At 37.2% G+C, this 22,622-nt stretch overlaps 2 protein-coding genes across 3 annotated transcripts; one reads left to right on the forward strand and one right to left on the reverse strand.

Moving 5' to 3' along the window:
* On the forward strand, positions 1–16,236 carry LRRC31 (leucine rich repeat containing 31). 2 transcript variants are annotated; one of them, XM_025175648.2, is made up of 9 exons: positions 1–415; positions 3,527–3,649; positions 5,015–5,182; positions 6,097–6,264; positions 7,895–8,062; positions 8,923–9,090; positions 9,676–9,843; positions 12,653–12,820; positions 15,578–16,236. In XM_025175648.2, the coding sequence occupies exons 2-9, from the start codon at positions 3,535–3,537 to the stop codon at positions 15,895–15,897; spliced, it is 1,443 nt and encodes a 480-aa protein (XP_025031416.1). In that variant the 5' UTR covers positions 1–415; positions 3,527–3,534; the 3' UTR covers positions 15,898–16,236. The 2 variants fall into 2 exon arrangements, with proteins under 2 accessions (XP_025031416.1, XP_007442218.2); XM_007442156.4 differs by having other exon boundaries at positions 3,530–3,649.
* A 14-nt stretch (positions 16,237–16,250) lies between these two features.
* On the reverse strand, positions 16,251–22,556 carry LRRIQ4 (leucine rich repeats and IQ motif containing 4). The gene is made up of 6 exons (XM_088132216.1): positions 22,523–22,556; positions 20,621–21,687; positions 19,021–19,194; positions 17,759–17,897; positions 17,463–17,659; positions 16,251–16,399 (listed from the first exon to the last, which is right to left on the reverse strand). Exons 1-6 carry the CDS (start codon positions 22,554–22,556, stop codon positions 16,253–16,255), a joined length of 1,758 nt encoding a protein of 585 aa, XP_087988342.1. The 3' UTR covers positions 16,251–16,252.
* Positions 22,557–22,622: the final 66 nt, after the last annotated feature.

Below are 22,622 nucleotides of genomic sequence, written 5' to 3' on the forward strand. Positions count from 1 at the left end.
AAGGAAGGAAGGAAGGAAGGAAGGAAGGAAGGAAGGAAGGAAGGAAGGAAGGAAGGAAGGAAGGAAGGAAGAGACAGCAGAGTATTTAAATGAACTATTCAAGGAAAACTCTTTGCTAAACCTTTGGCAAAAATTGGGTGAACAAAACAAAATCAATCAAGAAAAAGTTTCCTTGGAGTAGCATCTTTCTGAGTTTTTGAACTCTGCCACAGATCTTTAGAATAGCAGTAGTTTGGCATCATTCTCCCAAATTTCCCCATTTTTAATGGAAAGTTACGTTAGCAGCAGAAATTGTCCAAGAAGAACTGAAGCAGACTGAAGCAGTTAGAATGATCAAGAGCGCATATTGAAAATCCCATTGCCAAGGCTGATTTGTTTCACAAGCCAGAAAACAATTTTACAGTGGATGACGAAGGTAAGTTGCTTTACTTAAAATGTATTATGTAAAGTTGTTCAATCTTTTAAAAAACCTTTAAAATATTGCTTGTTTTTATGTATATTTATGCACATGAACCCTGTTTCTGATGAGAGATGAGAAGATTGCAAGTTCCAGTGATTGCACAATGTTCACTCTGTCTGAGAGATCACAGAAAGCTGATAGCGTTTCTGGGCTAGAGCTATCATATCTAGAGTTAGAGTTAGAAAAACTATATGGTAGCTTTGTTTTGGCCAATAAAGTATACACACAGAAACATATACACACACACTGGCTGAGCATAACATGTTTTCATTAATGTTCTCATTAAAGATGTCTACTGGAACTCTTCCTGCCATCCAGCTGACTACACAGAACAAAATGTATTTGCTCCTTTTCAAATTCTGTTCAAGCATAGACTAAACTGTGATGATTTATTTATTTGTTTATTTATTTATTTATTCAATTTATATAGCTGCCCATCTCAGACCAGTGACTCATGATGCCAAATGATGATGTGTGCAATGACATCATCATATAAATCATACAAATATACCATAAGGTGAAACATTTGCAAGATGACATCACTGTGTATACTTCCCCTGTCCCACGGACACTCATGTTTGCATGGTGGCAAGTAAGAGATGAGCCATCTTGACCCATCACTTACATCTTTATTCCAGTTCCCACTAAAGGCATTGCCAGTATGTGACTGGCGCTCAACTGCATTTCTTATGCCTTAAGAGGTATGTTTTAGGGTTAGGGTAGAGAGGTCACAAAAATAAATCAAGAGTCAAGAATTCCAGTGGGTTCCTGTGGGGATATTTTGCTCAAGCCCAAAGCTCATGACAGTACTCAAGAGTTTTAGCTGTGGTGGTAACTTAAGGACTCATGTTTTAAACAGACATGATATAGCCTGTGTGTCACCACTCAATTCTTCAAAAGCTGGCTCTATTTTTGGAACCAACCAAAATAGTCACAGAAAATGATGAAGATGGCATTTTTCAGACATCCCCATTTAATTTGCCAAACCAGTAATAAAAGCAGAAAAGAAAATGGAGCTAAACTGAGTACTTCCGGTGCAGAGATTCAAAGTATGCCTCCAAACTATTCCTATAGTAGATACTTTGATACTGTTAAAGTCCGGGCAATTCTGCTCTTCTACCACCATGAAATTCAAAGGTAGCATAGAAGGAATTTTCATGGGGTTTCCAATCCAGGCCCAAATTTACATTACTTCAGCAAAGGGATTGTATCATCCACCAGAAGTATACGCTTCCAGAAATAGTGTTTTGAAGGTAAAGAGAAATATAATTTGAAAGGATGCTCACAGTAAATTCTTTACCCATCAGTCTATTCCAGCATTTGAATGCATGTTCCTCACACACCAGATGAATTGTCTCATATATGCATGTTTGTACAATCAACTTTAGCCTCATTAAAAAACAACAACAACAACACATTACTGACACAAACTTTTATGAGTGTAGGTAACGATATAGACACTGGCCAATGATGTCCTTCACTCCCAGCTTTTACTGGAACCCTACAATAGAAGCATATGAGAGTTTGTCCTGTAAGAACAGAAGATATATTTTATGAAATGAGATGTACTGTATATCTCTATAACTTTCATCTAAAAAAATGTTTGTGTTAATTCTGAAAATAATTCTCTAGTGATTGCTATTGGGCTAAGCTTTTTGGTTCCTCTACTCTGAAGATTAGTTGACTGAAAGGACATTTACACCAATAAAAATAAACATATCTAATTGTTCCAGCTCAAATGAACTCGGTTATAACTCAGATATATTGCTATGCTTGGATGTAAGAACTACACATTCAAATTGCCATGCCACTATGAGGTTCACACATATAGCCTTTAGTCATACTATCACTCAACTGAACTGTGCAGTTGAAATTAAGTCCTACTGAATATGTTAGAAAATCTTTCTTAGTGCACCAAAAAAGCATTTAGTTCAGTATTAGTAGATTGAGAAGAACAACTTAAAATGGATGGCAATTTTATCAAAAACCATTTAGATCTCAAATGATATATTTGCAAATTGCATTTTAGAAAAGAGCATGATATTCAAAGAAATCAAACTAATGACCGATGGCCATGATGTACTAATGAGTATAGCTATCTGGTCCGTGTTATGCTGATGTGGTGCCATCTCTTCCTTATCTAGGAGAGCTATGGACCATTCACAAGAAATAGCCAGAGGTCAAACGAAGATGAGAACAAAGCAGATCACAACAGATTCCCTCTTTATCAGTCAACTATTAACCAACACCCAAATAAGCAAGAGATAGCATCGCATCAGCAAACAAGGACCAGATAATAACACCCAATAGCTTAGTCAACAGTAAGACAAGCAACTGTATATTCCACTGTATATTCCAATATTCCAAGATCATAGCACAGAGTCCTGGATAATGAAACATCTGCAAATAAAAAACAAGCTCAGAGAACTCCCACAACCCAACATTTAAGCTTCTGTTTCAAGGAGAAAAATGTGGGTTTTGTAATTATTCACATATGGCATGCACAAGTAACCTGACCAAATAGGTCTTTGAAAACACATCTTTCCAAAGGCACAAAAAAGAGCCGCAACAGGTTAAGGCAGAATTGTGTCAACATTTACACTCAACAAATGTATCTGAGTATTTGTATGTTAACTAAGGTAACTAATGTTATCCCTTTATGTCAGTCTTGATTCCTGGTGACCGCCTGGATGAGTTCCTGCAGTTTCCTTGGCAACATTTTCAGAAGTGGTTTCTCATTGCCTGCTTCTTCCTAGGGTCACAGAGAGAGAGTGACTGGCTCAGAGTCATCCACCTGGCTTCATCCACCTGAAAGGCAGGACTAGAGCTCATGGTCTCCCAGCTCCTGGCCCGATGCCTTTAATATTCATACTTGGCGAAGTCAGGTCATCTTCACCAACTACATTCAACAAGAATATCTTTGTATTTCCAAAACTAAGTCAATTTGAGGCCTCACAAAGAGGGTCAGTTGGTTCATACTGCCTGGCTTGGCTTTGTTGGTAGGTGCTCAAATGGTTCATTCCCAGTTTTTTTATTGACCAGATAACTTGCTATCTTCTTCTCAAGCAGATACAATGTCCTGTCATAGGAGAGTTCAGCAGTTCTGGAAAAAAATGGGCAGATGGTCCTCTGACAAGAATTTGGACTTAAACAATTGTGCATTGAATGCTGTGGACATAATGGAGCTGAGTGAGTATACTTTCTGTGATATTAAAGTTCAGTGTCCTTCTTCCCTTATACACACACATCAATGATAGTTTTCTAATTTTTCTTATCTGCAGCCCTTCAAGAATCAACTATGTAAATAAATATTTGCATTTGTAAAACTTGGGACACCCACCCATACTTCATCTCATTCTGCTGTTCTTATTGTGGAATCTTCCTTTTCTTTAACCTTCCAGCCAATTCCCCTTCTTATTTCAAGCCCTTTCCTAAAAACCATTTTTTAAAAATATAATTTAGAGCAGTGTTTCTCAACCTCAGCAACTTTAAGATCTGCGGACTTCAACTCCCAGAATTCCCCAGCCAGCAGGCTGTATCTCCTGCATTGTATGGACTTTTGTTCTGTATTTTTCATTCCCTCCCTTCCACCAACCGGGAATCCATTTAATGAATTTCATTCACATAAATTTATTCCACAAAATATCTGTTCGTGTTCAAGGTGTCTCAAGACAATATTTGTTTTGCTGCAACAGATTTGTTATGGAATTACTATTAATTCAACCGCTGCATTTCTACAGAACAATAAACAGTAATTTACCATTATGGGAATGAATTTGTGTGAGCCTATTCACTCTTCTCCCTCTCTGCTTCTTTTTTAATGTTGTTCAGAGGAGTAAATCAGAAGCAAGATGATCTATTTATTATGTATTATGACTGTCGAATAATAAGTAATTTGTGACTATTATTTACTTTTAAATAATTTATTAGAATAAATCTTTAATCTACCATTTACAAAGCAGGCTTGTTTGAGCAAGCTATAGTTAAGGCTATTAACCATTTGTAACACTAAATAGCTGTTAAATAGAAATGCACTGTAAAGCTTTCCATCTCCTTGTGGCTATATGAGAGGAGAAACAGGCAAGAAAGCATATATGGCCAAGGCTTCAACAGACTTGTTTTCTTAGTGCTACATCATGGCTTAACATTGTGTGAAAGTATAGCCAAGGGCTGTTCACACAACTTGCATCACCCTGGTTAATTGTGACACAGCTCTCTCAACCCAATTTTATGGATCTGCATTACAAGCTTAATCATAAATTAACTACATGATCTGAGTTTGCAGAATACACAAAGATGTGGTTGGTTGAGTTTAGTGTGAACACAGCCATTATTTCACAGCCATGCTTTTATCTTTGTGACTCCATTTCTACTGCCATCTGCCAAGTATATACAGTACAAGAGACATAGATTGCACTGATGCAGCTTAGTGTTAGCCTTGAAATAATACAACTCAGATGTAGGAGTTGAGTTTAATAGAAAACAATAACATGCATTCATGTTCTAGCTTCGCCGTGTCACCAATCTTTCGCTGTTGCTTGGCTTTTCTTTTAGCTACTGTGATATCACTGCTGCCAGACTTGGAGGAGATTGATCTTTCCTGGAATGATTCCATAGGAGGAGCCCTAGAACCTCTGGCCCTTCAGTTTAAACATCTGCAAGAGCTGAAAGTCCTCCAGCTGAACAGCTGCAGACTCACAACCAAGGATGTTGCATGTTTAGGTACTATCTGGTAGTAGTAGAACTTCATCAAAAAGTCATCCCAATTGACTATGTTATTAAAGAGACTGATGGATTCTACCAAAGACATATCTCTAAGCCAAAATTGGGAAATTTAGTCCTGCTGATTCCTTGAATTGTCTCTAGCATATACCTGGCCCCTTCCTGGTGCTAAAGCAGGAGAAGAACCTGAATCTGAAGACTAAATTCAGCTCCTCCTGTATCTCCATGAGCCAAACACTAATGGGATGGTCAGGCCCTGGAGGGAAGGGCAAGGCTTGCCTTCTAGGCAGAAGCTCCATCATCTGTTTTCTCCAGATAGGATCCGGTTTTCTGGCATGGTAGAAAGTGACCATTAAAAGCTGCAACAGTGATTACCGATGGCAGAGAAATTTACTTTGTTCATATTTGATTGCAAATTTATCTAATTTTGCATTTTTGAGCCAATACACAAAAAAAGAAACTCAATTATTCTTCAAAATTAAGATTGTCTCAATATTGAAATGCATTTTCCCATTATGTCATCAATATAGTATTCTACATTTTACAGTGAAACCTATGTAAAAAAAAAAAATTGAAGACAAAAATGCATATATTCTTGAACATAATGCACAGAAATGCATATATTCAGGAAAATAGGATTCAAAATTGCATTTTATTAGGTGAAACAGTTTGCAATGTGCATATTTGAAGAAATATGCAAAAAATACATATTAGTATAAATTAGTTCAAATAAATTCTCAAGCTACTACGGAAATAAAGAACGACAAAACGATTGAGGGAAATTGAAATCTACAAATTTACTCATCCCTAGCAGTGACTGAAATCTTGAATAGTTTTGCACATGTGGGATACTTTTCACATATTCAAATCAATATCTGAAATGGTACAATTAGTTCCAACTGCTTTTTTTGCAGGAGAAGCCCTTGAAGGAATTCCTCACCTTGAAATACTGGATTTATCATGGAATACTGGCATTGGTGGAACCCTTTCTCTTCTAACCTCCAAAATCCTCAAAGGCTCTAAGCTCCAAACATTAAAAGTAACAGATTGTGGTCTTACTCCTGAAGATGGAAAATCAGTAGGTAAGATACCACGGCAAAATGAAGTTAACATCTTTGACGTGTTTACTGTATTGTTTAGCTTAGTTATCAGACTAAATGTCTGACTGAATGGACTCATGACTTTTCAGCCGTTCTAGGTAGTCCAGACAGGAAGCCACAACCATGAGTACTAATAGTACCTTTATTGTAGGGTTACAGTAACAAAATCCTGCAAGTCTGGAAGCACTTTCCCTCTCCCCTGCCTTTACTTTCCAGAGAACTAGGGAGGGTTCCTTCTGAGACGCTTTCTTCACCTCCATTCCTCCTTTGGACTCAGATTTCTCTTATCAGACCATTGTCTAGGCTGTGGCTCTTCCTCCTGTCTCCCAGGGTTGTTTCCACAGCCTATTACAGTTTCCGTGTATGGAGAATATCATCCCTGCTTCTCTGGCATGCAGCCAGAGTTAGGCAAGGATGGGAAGACAAGGACTAGACCAGTCTTAGGCCCATTTTATCCTGGAGTCAGAAGAGTTGGGAGATGCCAAGGCTGGTCATGTCTATTGGAACATTATTGTGGATAACTTCCAGGTTAGTTTGCAAACAGGACACATCCAGCACATTCCACTATATCTCTATATCCAAATCAGAACCTGCACACACAGCACTTAGTTCATCTAGCAAAAATATAGTTTAATATTTATTTATTAAACTTCAGCAAACTTTAAAAAAACCAGTTAACAGGCAAAAGTAAAACAAAAGCAGGCAAGATCAGGGAGAGAAACATGAACAACAGACAATGATTTACTATATCTGTGTCTGTATTTATACAGCACAGAACTTTTCAAAGCCTCTGGAAATAACATGTCCTAAAAGGAGTGGCCATTGGTTATTCCAACCTTAACCCCTTTTTGTACATAACAGCAGTAGAATAGAGGTGGAAAGTAGGATACCAGGGTATCCTTTATTTTACACCATGAAAGAAACAATATGGTGGATGGGGATGATATATCCAATGACATGAAAGTGTCTGTTCCCTAGACTACCTATCAAAGATGTTAGGTCGGCACATTTGAAGATCTAGCCACTCAATTGGTGTTATCTCAAGGACTTCCAGCTGTTGGGTTATGTAATTTAATTTCTATATTTTAATTTGATCTGTATTATTCATAAGCCACTCAGAATTGTTGGGATTGAAGCAGCATATAAGCCAAGCAGAGCAAATTGTTTCTGATTCTTTTCCTATGGGATTTAGATGACATCACTAAGTCTGTTCAAAGGCTTAAACCATTTTATTTCCTTCATTTGTTGGTATAAATGGGTGGGAAATTGTGTTACTGATATTTGGTGATTTGTTGCTGAATTTTGAGGATGTATTCCTGGGCAGATCTGGAGATTGGAGGTTGGACACTGTACAACCTAAAGATTGTCTAGGTGTTGGTTGCAAATGATCTAGAGAGCAAACTTTTTCCAATCTTGTATTTCCAGCTGTTCTAGACACTTGGAACCCTATACAAGGATCTTCAGAAACTTGATTTTAAAATGTCTGTATTATATTCTTTTATGTTTTGGGTGATTTCCTAAGCATTGAACTATTATTTTTTAAATTCTTTGCAACTCTCTGCCATTCTGCCCTCCACTGTTTTTAACTACTCTGGATCTGTCTTGTTTTCAGCTCAGCTTCTAAGTAGGATCTACTGCCTCAAAATTCTGGACTTGTCAATCAACAGAAAGTTGGGATATAGCCTCAAAAATATTGCTCAGGAATTACAGTTTGTCTCAGGCTTGCAAGTATTAAATCTGAACACATGTGGATTAGAACAAGATGGCTTCCAGTCCTTAGGTAAATACAGGTGTTGATTGGGAGCTGAGATTTTTTTTCATGAGAAAATTTGTATCCAATCTTGTTTTGGGTGGGGGATTGAAAACTACAGGTTGGGGGAGGTGATGAAGATAGGTATGGTCAAAGCACAAAAAGCCCAGGCTCGAAATAAAAATAATGTTTTGTCTTAAACCCACATATTCTCACTCCATTTGAAGAATATAACATTGCTCCATTAACATTATTATTAAAGCTAAATTGTTCATAAATTGAATTTAATTTTGCATTTTAGACATTTTCAAATTTCACTTTTAATATTTTTTTAAATGATGCAGTCTATCTAAGATACTGAACTTAAGCATCACCTTGCTAAATTCAGCATTTTTAAACCAGGTCGCTTGAAATAATTTAAACTTTGTTAACACCCAGAATAAGGAATCTGAAATAAATGCAAATGATAAACATAGAAAATTAACGTAGACATTTTTGTTTAAGAATATTTTTAAATGTACTTAACCTCCACTAGTCGGTTAGAACTTTTATAGAAAAAATATTGAAATTAAAATCTGATAACTTAAGGAATTCATCAATTCAATCTTAATTCTGAGCTAATCAAAATATTCTAGATTTTGTTTCAGCCAGCATTTCTGACAAAAGAAAATAATGTGAGAAGATACTGAACAGGACTAACAATGATTTGTCAGTTAAATAGCTTTGTAAATTTACCATTATTATATTGTGTTAATCTTTTTGTAATATTGTGTACATCCTTGAATCCCACCCATATGGATGCAATATGGTTTATCTATTGCACAAATAAATACCTTGTTGGCATATAATGGTTAGAAATTATATAATTAGTAGAAATTTACCTATTTCAGATACTGCTTTCCAATATCTATCGGAATTGAGAACGTTAGATGTATCATGCAATAAACTGATTGGAGGAGTTTTCCAGTGTTTGGCTGGTCATTTGGCCAGTTTAAGTAACCTTGAAATCCTGAATCTTCACCAGTGCTGTATTACAGAAGAGGACATGGTGGTTTTATGTAAGAAATACATGGAAATGCCTTACAATGAATTGTAAAATAATTTAGCTGGGAGAAGCAGTGCTTGTTTGCCCATCCAGAAACTGAATCATTAATTCCCCCAAGCTTTTTACAAGTCAACTCAAGCAATTTATATCTCAGTTTACAAGAAGCAGAGAGCAGTGCCATTATTGAAAATTACAGCAGAGAAATAGATTTGTCTGCTCAGCTAAGTGAGATAAATATCCCAGCCTAGTAGATTAAATCATCTTTAATCTGTTGTCAAAAATATTTTAACACAATAAGATCATTACTTCATTACAAGACACTCTTCTTCAAGTGAGTGCCTTCTTGAAGTATTGGCTTTGGTGGCCAAACTGCATTATCTCCTAAAATTGAGAAGATTGATATGATTCCATTTTTTACCACTTTTTATGCTTTTTCTATTATTCCATTTTCAAATAATGTATAAATGTTGTATTTAGGCAGTTGAGGGAAGCAAAGAATGGAAGGCCAAGACCCATAGGAAGTTGCTTTTTTATTAATGGATTCAAAATCAATCCGTTTTGATTTTATTGTCTCTGTGTTATCTATTTTTTTTTTCAGCCCAGATAATACCTCTTTTGTCAAATCTTCAGGAGCTTAATTTATCCTCAAATACAAGTGTAGGGATATCTACCTATCACCTTCTTAGCAGACTCCGATTTTTACCAAAACTGACATCTGTGCTCCTCAACAATTGTGCCTTGCAACATGATTCATTCGTGTTTCTAGGTAAGAATGTGCTAAAATTCTGTCTTTGACTATTCCTGTTTCTTCTTTTTTTTTATAGTAATTTTATTAAGAATTATAATTACAACAATATAAACTAAAACAAACTGAAAAAAATAAAATTATAAAAAAAGCAGAAGGTGCAGAAAAGAAAGAAAAAATAGAAATAGAAAAGAAAGAATTAAAATATAGTAAAGAAAAAGAAAAGAAGTATATAAAGAAGTGACTTCCCACCTTCACCACAAGTATAAACAATTTTAGTAACTTATCACCTTCTGTTACAATAAAACAAATGATCTCTTCTTCCATGTCCCATTTCTTATCTATAAACAAATCCATAAAACCTCATCATTTCAGTCTTGATGTCAGCACAAGTTCATTAAGGGTTACCAGATATTACAACATATCTATTTTAACCTTGATCAAATAAACCAACTTTATATTCCTTCCTTTTACTTCTAACAATCTTGATTTTTAGTCCATTCAAATAATGTCCTAGAACTTGATTTGTTTTAATTTTTTCTTTATCCCTTCTCACAAAATCCTTCAAAATTTTAACAGGCTGTTTTGTAAATCCAGTATAGGAAAATTATCCAGGTCACTCTCTTGGTTTGTTGTATACCCTTTTTAATTATTATGATATCAGCCCGTTTTTTTTGTATGTAGCATCTTTTTCCATGTCACTCTTGTAGCCTGTCATTTTTAAATCTACTTTCAACTCAGTCTCAGTCTTGTCAGGTAGAACTCGTTCCTCTTCCATAACATCTTTTAGACACAGTCTATCTATAGAGGCAAATACTTTTAAAATTTACTTCTGGGTCCATTGTTCAAAAATATCCTTCAGTATGTCCAAAGTTAAAATATTTTGCTTCATTCTGTAATTGGAAGTTGAGTTTGAGTGCTCTTCTCCTTTAATTATAATCTAGATCTCTCTAGTGTCCAATTATTATTATTATTATTATTACTACTACTACTACTACTACAATTTAAAACAAAAGCATTTTCCCACAGGAAGGATACTTTATAATTAATTCCAAAATCTTATTACAAATTTATCTGGACCCTTAGTTTACTTGTAACTTTCTTAAATCAAAGTTTTAGTCACTCTTTTGCTTTTTCTTCCCCCCCCCCCATTTTTTAAAAGTTCTTAAACTTGTAGCTAAAACTTCTTTTGCTAAGGATTGAAAGAAACTCACCCAGTGCTGTAAAATGTGCTGATCCAAAGTTTCCTAATAGCTGAAAAGCAGTTAACAAGCAATTTCTGAAAATGATTAGAAAGGAAAGTATGTGAACCCAATGTTCTTTCAAAGGTGCCAGCCATGATTTGAGCAAGATGGCTATTCCCTCATCTCCCAGAGCTCTAAACTTGCTGGAAACCGCTATCTTGTAGTCTCCTCATGAGGAACAACTGTCTGGAGCACTTGTGGGCAATCTCAAGTCCTCTCCTTGTCCTGAGAGTAATTATCAAAGAGCTGGTCTACTCACTGGCTCTTCATTCCACCATGATCATTGGCTCCACTTTTCATGGAGCTCTCTTCAGTCTGCCATTTCTTCAGAAAAGTCATATTTCTCTTTTCTTCTATCTGCCCACTTGTCCAGTCTGAACTGGTACCCTAGTGAGGATCATCTGAATTGCCCAATGATTGTTCCATGATTGCCTACAATTTGTTTTGTTAAAATGTACTCAGGGCTTAATTTCTTTCTTTCTTTCTTTCTTTCTTTCTTTCTTTCTTTCTTTCTTTCTTTCTTTCTTTCTTTCTTTCTTTCTTTCTTTTTTTACTGTACATTGCAGTAGCTTTTTAAAAAAACCACCTGTTTAGCTCTATAAAACAATATGATCTTTTTATGTAATTACAGAACATTTCTAAATAAAAGTATGCTGCCTTGTGAAAAGATGCTCTAGACTTTTCCCTCCCTTTTGGTTCCATATAATATTCTCTTAACAAAGTAGGCTGCATTCATGGTTTTCTTATTTGAAAGCCTCCCAGATCTACATTCTGCCAAAAATAAATCCATATGACCTTAACCACAATGATTCTTTTTTATTTGAGCAGATTTGAAATAAAAGTAAAGTAAGGAAATAAAAATAGATTTATGCACAATTGTAAGGTGGATCTATGATGTAATTAACTCATGTGCACAAAACTTTCTGGCTTATCCGAGGTGTTTCTTAAAGCAACTATCATGTGTAGGCCACTGGAAATGGCATCCTTGTGAACTGTGATGCACAAACTGGGACATTTTTCTCTCTAGCAAAGCATTCTTCTTGTATGCTTGCTGTGACCCAAAGAAAAATCTCATGGATCATGAACTTATTTATTTATTTATTGGATTTCTCCCCCCACCCATCTCCCCCGCAATAGGGTACTCTGGGTGACTTACAGAAAACATTAAAACTATAAATATATCTAAAACACATAATACATCCAAAATTTAAAATTTACTTGGAGGAAGCAGCTCTGCAATCTCTGTCTCTTTGCTGCAAGATTGTCTATTTCTTTTTTAACCATTCGATTATTGTGCTACGGTCAGGCTAAAATATCTTGCTCACTCCTATTGATGAAAGCCATCCTGGCAAGAATCCTGCAGATTCCTTTCCCTAACAGTCTCATGCTACTGAGAATTAAGTCTTCTCCACTTTCCTTAACCCAATACAGGGGTTTGTTTCCTGGTAGCAATGAAGGTTAACAGAATGTTCAGGAGGAACAAAATGTTGGGAAATCACTTTGATATATTTAGAAGAGATCTAATTTGTATGCATAGGGCTACCTTTCTTTCAGGATGTACAAAGGGTTGTTGCTAATCTTTTCAGCTGAGGCTGCCTCTCATCTTCCTGAACTGAAGATACTAGACCTTTCTTCAAATAAATGTGTTGGTGGGAACTTAAAGCTGATTCTGAAAGCATTACACCTTGATTCCAAGATCCAAGAGTTAAGACTGAGCAGCTGCAGCTTGGTGGATGAAGATCTGGTTGATTTGGGTAGGTACAGAATTGTATCCCCACCCCTTCATACCTGTTCTTCTAAAATTTCATTTCACTGTTGATTTGCTCATTGGGTATAATGTATCTCCTAGATACAGTACATTGGAAAATTGGCCAGGAGTACACTGTCAAATGGCTCCATTTTTACTGTGGACTAACCCATAGCAACAATCTTTCCCAACCTAGTGTCTTCTAAGCTGGTTACCAGAATTCCCAGTAGCCTGGCTAAAGAGTCAAATTAAAATAAATGGATAAAATTAGAATAAGCAACATCAAAATCTCTCTGTGGTTTTCCAGATTTATTTTAGGAAGGTGAGGATTACTGAAAAGACTAGCAAAAGTTTTTCAGTTAAAAGAGAAGTTATGGTGCACGGATTTGGCATCAGAGATTGATGTTCTGAGCCAATTGTCAATAGCTTTAGTCATCAGGGGGACCTAATACCAACTAAAAATGCCACCCACTGACAGCAAGAAAGTGGGTCATTCTTCTTGGTGGGAAAAAAACCCCTTCAAAAATATTGTCAGCAATTGCAGTCTTCATAGGCAAGTTGAATGTGTTCATTTGACTTTCATTTGATTGGGGGCAATGGAAAACTTCATAGACCTAGCCTCGTTAAGTTTAGCTTCTATGTCCAAAAGCTTTGAAGTACAGAGGAGTTCTATGACAATGCTTAGGGGTTCTTCAGCAGTGACACCAAGGATTGGAAAAAGTTCCCTGACAACAGAAAGTTAGAAGATATTGATCTTTATTTATTTGTTTCATTCTTATAAACAGGGAGCTCATACATGGTTCTCCCTACTCAATTTTATTCTCACAATAATGCTGTGAAATAGATTAGCTTAATAAATAGTCATGTGCAAAATCATCTCAGGAGGTTTATGGTTGAATAGGGATTTAACCTAGATCTCTCCAGTCCAACACCCTAACCCTAACCACTACGCTAATGCAGTAAGACTCTGCCTGCTCTTGTTTACTTTCTCAAAAGAACAATGATTTAACAAAATGCATATGCTCTCAATTAAAAGAGCACAGCAATGACAAGTCCAAAGGAATTAAACCAGGAATTCTCAAATGTTTTAGACTGGTAGGCACATGTGGAAGGTTGAAAGCAGATCACTGATAAACTCACAAAATGAGGCAGCATGTTCCACAGTAAGCATGTCCAGTTATAAAATGCTGACTGACCAGAAACTAAGTTGGAAATGCTGCTCCCCACCTCCACCTCTTACTGTAATGGGATGTAAGAATAACCTTGAGGAACAGGAGGAAGAGCCACAGCCAAGAAAACGGTCATATAAGAGAAATCTGAGTGCAAAGCAGGAATGTAATTTGAGAAAATGTCTCAGACTTGACCCTCCCTAGTTCTCTTTAGGATAAAGACCGGGCAGGGGGAGGCACATTCAGATTTGCAAGATTCTGTTACAGTAACCCTACAATAAAAGTGGTATTAGCATTCATAACTTTGGTTTCCTAGTCCGGTCTACCTTGAAGGGCTGACATCAATCTTTCAAGTCTGAATGCGATTCCCCCCTCCCTGCCTTCATCCTAAAAAGAACTAGGAAGGGTGAAGTCTTCTCTGCTTTGGACTCAAATTTCTTTTATCTGACTGTTGTCTTGGTTGCAGCTCTTCCTCCTGTTCCTCAAGGTTATTCTCGTAGCTCATTACAGACACTGAGCCTAAACTATGCACAGTTTACTATTGCTATGGCTATCATAATGTAGATTCAGGAGTATTACATAATTGGGCCAGCTTAGGAGAACTGTTTCTTTAATTGTTGCACAAATAATTAAAGCAAAAAAGTCATATTTTTCCTGCTCTTCCTGGAAAAGCTGGATGATCCAGGCAGAGCAGGACCAAAAGCCTGGACTGCATCTGGCAGGAATCAGATTTTGCGTGCATATACAAGAGCAGAATTGTGCTCTGGGCTTTATTAGATAACCAGCTTATCTAGGCAGAGTAGGAAAATTGTGAATTTATAGCTTAATTCTAATTGTATTGAAGATATTGGGACTCAAGCACCTAAGAATATCACTTTTATTCATTCCTTTTTAATAAACTTGATGTTATGACTGTGGTCTATGGATGAAATTTTCTCCCAAAGTGTTATAGGTACATATACTTAGTTAGATCTACCAGCTCTGAGCACAACATTATATTACATCAACCTAGTTCTGAGTAGAGATGTAGCCAGTGAGTTTAGGCTGCAGGTGATAGCTCTGATTATAAAGCTTTTAGAATTGTTTCAGAATGTTCTGTATCAGGAGTCGTAAAAAAAAAAAAAGGGTGAGGGGAGAGTTAAATAGGAAAAATATTATCTATTAAGTATTTATGTTCACCATCCATACTCAAGAGGGATTCAATCTACTTCTTCCCACGTCTTCAGTTCTTTGAGTAAAGCAATCAGGACCAAATTTTCTAACCTTTTATTATCAAGAAATGCCATTTAGATCAAAGGGAATTTTTATATGGAAGGTATTTTCTGAGACTTCTGCATTTATAAGCCTTTGATATTTTTCATTTTGAAGGACTAACATGATGAACTGTTTTAGAACCCTGCCATTGCCTAATTTAGATAAAACTCATGTCAATTAGAAACAAGTTGAGCCTCCAATCTCTCTGCTTTCCATTATGAAATTCCTTTCTCCAAAGCACAATCCCCATTCCTTCTTGATGCAAAACATTCACGGCCTGAGAGCACACCTTGTACATTTTTAAACCCATTACCTACATCTCTTCTGGTTGCTTCTTTCAGCTTTGATCATCCAGGCTGGGCACCTGGCTCAGCTAAAGCACCTGGACTTCAGCTACAATAACAGTATCTCAGACCAAGGATGGGAGACCTTCTGTGGAAGCACACCTGCTCTTGGGCAACTTTCTGAATTAGATATTAGCCGTCGGCCTTCGTCACGCTGCAGCTGTGGGGAATGGCTTGGGAAGCTGTTGAGTGCCCTGTCACAGCTGCTTCTGTTCACAGACCTGGAACTAAATGGTTGGCTTTTTTCTGTAGCTCAGCAAAAGCTACTTGAAGATTTCAGAGGGAATAAGAAACGAAATGTCCGTTTCAACCTTTGATATGGAACCTAAAATTTTGGACTAGCCTACTAATGGTTAGCTGGTGGCTTGATACCTGGTTTCTCCAAATTTGCCTAACATGCTACAGCAAAAGGTTGGCGAGGGGAAGGGGAGAACTACATCTAATATCTAGTCCCCCCTTATTGATCGGTGGATATCCAATTCAACCTCTCTTTTGGCCTTTCATCCCGACAGCATAAAATGTTCTGTGAGCAGTAAAAAATATTTACTTTAGAGATAAGATAAAAAGGGATTTAAAAAAAAAAAATACTCAATTGTTTGTGTTTATTCCTCTTGTTCTTTTCCTTTCAGGCTTTCCAAAGGCCCTGTGCAGTCTCAAGAAATGGAATAACTATTACTTTTTGCCCTTGCCCTTGGCTTTTTCTTTCTCCTTGCCCTTCTTCTCTTTTTTATCTTTCTTGACCTTCTTTATCATTTTCAGGATCTCTGCAAAGGCTCCAAGCCCTCTGCGCACCATTAGGCCACGCCACCAAGCTTGGACCTGTGGGAGTGGGGGGGGGGGGAAACCAAATGTAGTTAACAGCTGTTGTTTTCCCCTTGCAGATGCTGTAGGAGCAATATATTCTGAGCTCCTTCTTCCTACTAAAAGTTCATTGTTTGAGACATAAAATTATTACAGAAAATGCAACTCTTCCATTTTTTCCACATCACTCCTGTTCAGTATCCCTCCCCTGTATTTATAGTCATGTTTCCTTTATTAAACATTTTATGACACAAAAGTTCTTTTAAACATGTACAGTATGCCTTTCTTTCACCAGTGAACTACCACCCCTATTCCCACACTAAGTCAGATTATACCTTTTACGTTAATCATACTTTTGAGGGATGTTGTGTTGGTTTAATCATACTTTTCAACAGGCATATATGCTTCCTGGATTCTTGCTTTAAAGCTATTGAAGGTATCATTTATTACCAAACACCTTAAAAGTGTCATTTCTTACAAATAGCAAGAAATGACAGCCATAAAGTTTTTCCAGTAGAAAATTGCCAACCCCAAGCCCTAGAGTGTATCAGAGGGTTCCATGGCTGCTTTTTTTGTACAGATAAAGACAGCGCATGATGTCAGCCTTGCAAGATAGCCCAGACAAGAAGCCCCTCCAGAAGTACTAGCTCTGTCTTTATTGTTAGGTTACATGAACAGAATCTTGCAAGTCTGAAAGGCCATCTCTCCCTCCTTGCCTTTACGGTCCAAGAAACTACAGAGGGTCCCTTCTGAGACGTTTGCCATGCCCCCATTCCTTCTGTGGGCTAAGCTGCCTCTTATCTGACCGTTGCCTACTCTGCAGCTCTTCCTCCTATCTCCCAAGGTCATCTCCACATGCCATTACGTATAATTATTTAAACATAATCATGCTTTTAAATTATTATGAATGTAAGATGTAGTTTGATCATAAGAACTAAGGATCATAGCATTTTTTCCAGGAAAGATACCATTGATCCAAATCAGGCCATGTTGCTCCAACAGTTTAAGATAACTGTTTCATCAGATGTTTAACCTGTTCTCCTGTATGTTTCTGACTGTCCTCCTTTTCCCAACTTCATACCTTTATGGTCTTATCTTTTTTTTCTCTTGCCTGTCGTAAATATTCCCATATGGCCGGCAACCCTTGACTAAACACTTCCACAGGTGGGGCCATCATAGGGTTCCCTTCCAGTGACATAACTTGTAGTTTTTCTAGGCTGTCCAAGTTCTCTGGGATTTGAAATAATTGGTTGTTATGGACTAATAACTTTTTCAAACCTAAAGACAAAATCAGAAAAAAATGAAATGGCTTGGTGAGCTAAGTTGGCTAAGAAGGCAAAGAATTCTTTGTATATGTCTTTTTCTTTTTCTTTTTACCTTGTAGTTGGCATGTGGAGTCAGGCAGTTCTATAAGAAAGTTGTTATGAGTATCAAGTATTTCCAGGTTATTCAATAAACCTATGCTTGATGGAAGATACTCCAAGAAGTTGTTCTCAATGTACAGTTCTTTTAAATTCTGGGGGGAAAATACACATGTCCATTTGGCCAGATGTGGCTATTGCATTATCCAGAAACTCAAGTAATCTTCAGAAAAATTTAATGTGAAGCCACATATAATTTTAAAAGAAAATTTTTAAAAAGGTGAGATTGAATCTTCAGGCACTTCCTGAAGATGTTTGTCTCCCGAATCCTTGCAATCTCCATTCTCTTGCCCCAAAGTATCCTTAGTCTACCTGCCAAGCAGCCTCTCAAGTTAGCCAGCTCCCCTTCCCTCTCCCTAGAAAGCCAACGGTAGAGCAGAAAAGTAGCACCACCAGCTGGCACTCTGATTCCTACCAGGTTGTTGCCTTGCTGTTTTGGTTCTGCAGTGAGGAGATAAAGCACAAGGATCAACTTGTGCGGGAGTACAAACCAACCCTCAGCTCAGTCAGGGAGGATGGGGAAACAGCACCAAGGTATCATGGCACCTTCTAAAAGAAGGTGGGAAATTCCAGGAGTTGGGATGACCCCAGAATCCCATCAATCACTATTTTTATCCCACATCTCCAGGGTAAATGCTATAGAAGCATTTTGGCAGCATTTTCTCAATGTCAGCATTTTGTGAGGACCTGCAGAACCTCCTGTATCCCCTGTACAGTATGATGCCAGTCTCAGTTCTGCACAGCACTTGCAGCTGAAGGGTCCTGTAACTTTACCAGGGTAGGCTTTGTAAAAAAGAAAAAGAAAAAAAGAATGTGGTTCACTTTGAATAGTGAAAATCTGCTGACCGCCTAGCTTCAACGACATCACCAGTATATTTTCTCTTTTTGCGCAAGATGAATAAAAGGTAAGTATGCATATGTATCTTTTCTTTTCTTTTTCTTATTAAAGCAGTGAACAATAACCTAAGGAATGGGGAAGAACTGGGATGAAACTACACACTCTTGATCTTAGCCAAAAGGCCAAGAAGCAATAAAGTCTAAATCCATGTTTCTCAATGTCAGCAACTTTAAGATGTGTGGACTTCAACTCCCAGAATTCCCCAGCCAGCATGTTGAAGTCCACACTTCTTAAAGTTGCTGACATTGAGAAACACTCTCTAAATGAACAATTTTCTAGATGTCTTCACTTCAATTTGTATGGTTTGTACTTTTTCTTACCTGCAATTTGCTAATGTTCTCTGGTAAATCTGTTAATTTGGTCCCTTTATCTTGTCCCATGTACAGATTCTCTAGTGATACAATTTGGAATATTTGCTCAGGGAACGAGACGAACCTGTTGCTGGTTAGACCAAGGCTTTTTAGCTGGCAAAGCTTATATACATCTGGATGTATCTTGTTGTTTTGAAAACACAGATTTGAGAAAATACATGTTATTCAGTTTGTAAATTTTAAATGGGTACTAAAAGTTCTCTACATGAAGCAGTGCCATTGATCATTAAGTACCCTTTCATATAACAGTATCTTTTAAAAGAAGGAAACTGCCAAGACATCTGCAGGGGGGGTCAGAAAGGTCAAGGTGGCAGCTGTGACCACATGATCATGGTCCCCCTCTTGACTTTTTTGAAACTTCTGCTGGCAGATGCTCCTGGAGACTGCTATAAAGTGTAACACAGGGTGGAATTCTTCAAGATCCTAAAACTTTATTCTGTTCCCCCTCTTTAAATCCCCCCCACCAAGTACTTAATGCCTGGTGAGTCTTTTGGCACCTTAACAACAAAATATCACAACTCCAGCTGAAATATAATAATAACAAATGTCCTTTTAGAAGACCCAAGGATATTTTCCTCTGCCTGGAAATGTGAATCAAGTCACCAACCGGAAGCCCTGAAGATATATTGGGATCTCAACTCCCACAATTTTCAACTGGCTGGCAATTATGAGATTTGTTGCCATAATACATCTGGAAGGCATCCGGATGGAGTGAAAGATCTAGAGCAGGGACTCTAAAAACACGCTTCATGGAAGTCCACCAGGGTGGTCTGCCACAGGCTCAGGGTATCTGCAGGGTATGGTCCAAAAAGCCAAGTTGGGCAGCCACAATGGTGCAGTGAACACTCCACCCATTTTTTGTGTGTTGCATGTTGCAACACACATAAAAACAGGTGAAGCGATCTTGACTTTTTTGACCACAACCTGCACATGTGGTTCCCCACATTTATTGGTTCAAGTCTGCTTATTTCCTCAGGCCACGTGGGGAGAGACAGCCGAGCTGGCAAGCAGGCCGTGGCCACTAACTGTTGCCACCTTAGCTCCCATCTTGAGTGGTAAATAAAGAGTTAATTTTGGATTACACTTTTTAATACAAAATGTTGTTACAAAAGTCCTTTTAAAACTGAGGGGATGGGAAAGCACACACAATCATTCTTATTTTATTTGCCAAAAAGCATAAGCCCCCATGTTCTTAAAGATGAAAGTTTGTGTGTGTGTGTGTCTGTGTGTGTGTGTGTGTGTGTATGTAATTGTTGGTTTAGCTGAGTAGTCCCTGTATTTTCCAAATGTTTATTTTGTGTTTAACAATTTAAAATTTGAGAAATGACCCTAGCCAGTAAGATTCTACACTTCTATCTGTATGCGTCTTTTATACTTTTAGGCACACCACCAAAAATATACCAATGGTTTTAAAAGATATGAATCTGGTAACATTCTGTAACTATTGGTCCTTTTTAAAAGTATTTAGGGATGTCTTAACTGAATTTTGATTTACCCTGTCAGCTGGTCTGACTGGGAGAAGTGGGATAGCAATATGATGGATAAATACCTCACTTATCTGATTGTCATCCAGGGACAATACCTCCAGATTTTCCATTGCACAAATCTGCCTGGGAAGTTCCTCCAGAAGATTTTCACTTAGATCTAAAATCATTATATTGGTTAGTCTTCCAAAAGAAGGGTGTATCATTTGCAGGGCACAGTTCTTCAGATAAACCACAATAAGGCATTTCCAGCGCCGTATCTGGCGTGGAAAACTAGTCAGGGCATTCCCTGATAACCCAAATTCCTTCATTTCTGTCAATTCCTTTAAACTTCGAGGAAGTTTGTGCAATTGATTCTTTGACAAATCAAGCACAGAGAGTTTCCAACACTTGCTTAGTGAATCAGGCACAGCTGTCAGCTTGTTGCAGGCAAGAAAAAACTGAGATAAATTTTGCAAGGAGGAAATTTCATCCGGAATGACACTCAGATTATTTTTCTCGAGATCTATAATTTCTAGATTATGCAGTTGACAAAGTTCCAAGGGAAAATGTTCGAATCTGTTCTCCTTTAAATAGATCTCTTCAAGTTTGGTTAAATTAACTATTTCCTTGGGAAGGCATTTTAGATTATTATTAGAGAGTCCCAGCAGCTTCAAGTAATGAAGGTGTTTGCAGATTTCCAGGGGAAATTCATCCAGATTTAAATCATAGAACCTGAGATGAGAAAGGGACCTTATTTTACTGATGACTGTAAGTGAATTGTAAGGAAGTGGATTACAGCTCAGATCCAGGCTTTGAAGACATTTCAGTTCTCCAAGTTCCTCACATAACTCTTTTATCCTATTCTTATTCAGATAAAGAATCCGTATATTTTTAAGATTATTGATCATTCTTGGGATGCTACAAATTTCATTTCTTTCCAGATGCAGCTCCTCTAGTTCTTCCAGATCAAACACTTGCCACGGGATGGTTTTCAATTTCCTGTTGGCCAAATCAACGAAAAAAATTCGGTCTGTGATCTGCACTGGGACCAGAATCTCCTCTATTGATTCATTGTTTCCTATTACTTCATGTAGTATTTTTTCAACTTCATCCAAATCCTCTTCCTTTGTTGCTACCAAGGCGTCATATTCTGGAATGGTGGGAAAAATTTCAGAGCGAAGAGCAGATACTTTGGCAATATAATTGCTCTTGGAGACACCAATCGGTACATAACTACTTTACTCCACAGGAGAAGGAAAAGGAGAAGGAAAAATTAGTTTGCAGCCATTTCTTAAAATACTCAAAATATTGTGATCCTCCATTCTATAGGAAAGATGTGATCTAAAACTAATGAATGCAGGAACCAATTAAAGAGTTTTTATAAAAAGTTATTTGAACCAAATTTTTTATATTCTATTGATCATATAAAGAATGAGACGTACAACAATTTTTGACATGTATTGCTTAAACAGGAAGACATTTTTTGCTGTTCCAGGCAACCACAAATTTGTGTTCAGCTATTCATAGCAGAAGAAACTACTGCCTCCTATGTAGAAAGGACAATAGCCTAAAGATAGCTTTTTTCAAAGATTTGGAGCAGGTTGTGTTTAAAATCTTCTGCAATGGATGTTTGCTTTGCTTTCAGTTGTAATTTGACAACAGAAGCAAGAATTTTGAATATTGTTATATGGTACCATTCCTCTGAACAGTGTAAAGTTAAAATGGTAATGCTTTCTGGGTTTTCTTGGAGGAAAGGACATAGGAAACTTACAATCTTTTCTTATAATTAATGGGTTTTTGTTTTTGTACAAATATTAAGGTGGAACAGCATTCCTCAATAGTTCCATCATCTTAGCCAACACTGACATATCACAAAAGAATAGAAATAAATTTGAAATCCTTATTTAGGTTCCTTGTATTGTTTCCAATTTTCAGACAAAGAATTAGAAACAATAGCTCAGAGGGTTATTTGGTAATGCCATTACCATAGACAATTGTACTGAATTGAGCAAATAGCATGGTGAGATGACATAAAAGAGGAAAAGCCATCCCCCCCCCCCCCCGGAAATAGGATCTGTAATTTTT

Source organism: Python bivittatus, unplaced genomic scaffold (assembly GCF_059951505.1).
Source record: "Python bivittatus isolate LINGU-HERP-01145 unplaced genomic scaffold, Pbiv_v1 ctg000980_np1212, whole genome shotgun sequence".
In the NCBI taxonomy this organism is placed as follows: Eukaryota; Metazoa; Chordata; class Lepidosauria; order Squamata; family Pythonidae; genus Python; species Python bivittatus.

Bases quoted from the DNA above. Each gene is read 5' to 3' on its own strand.
- LRRIQ4 (XM_088132216.1), bottom strand. From the start codon at position 22,556: ATGCTATTTGCTCAATTCAGTACAATTGTCTATG. The intron at 19,195-20,620 runs GTATTTATCCAT...CAAAACAACAAG, and splicing joins ATGACAATCAGATAAGTGAG to ATACATCCAGATGTATATAA. The intron at 17,898-19,020 runs GTAAGAAAAAGT...TTTTCCCCCCAG, and splicing joins AGAACATTAGCAAATTGCAG to AATTTAAAAGAACTGTACAT.
- LRRC31 (XM_025175648.2), top strand. From the start codon at position 3,535: ATGTCCTGTCATAGGAGAGTTCAGCAGTTCTGGAAAAAAATGGGCAGA. The intron at 6,265-7,894 runs GTAAGATACCAC...TCTTGTTTTCAG, and splicing joins TGAAGATGGAAAATCAGTAG to CTCAGCTTCTAAGTAGGATC. The intron at 9,091-9,675 runs GTAAGAAATACA...TTTTTTTTTCAG, and splicing joins AGAGGACATGGTGGTTTTAT to CCCAGATAATACCTCTTTTG.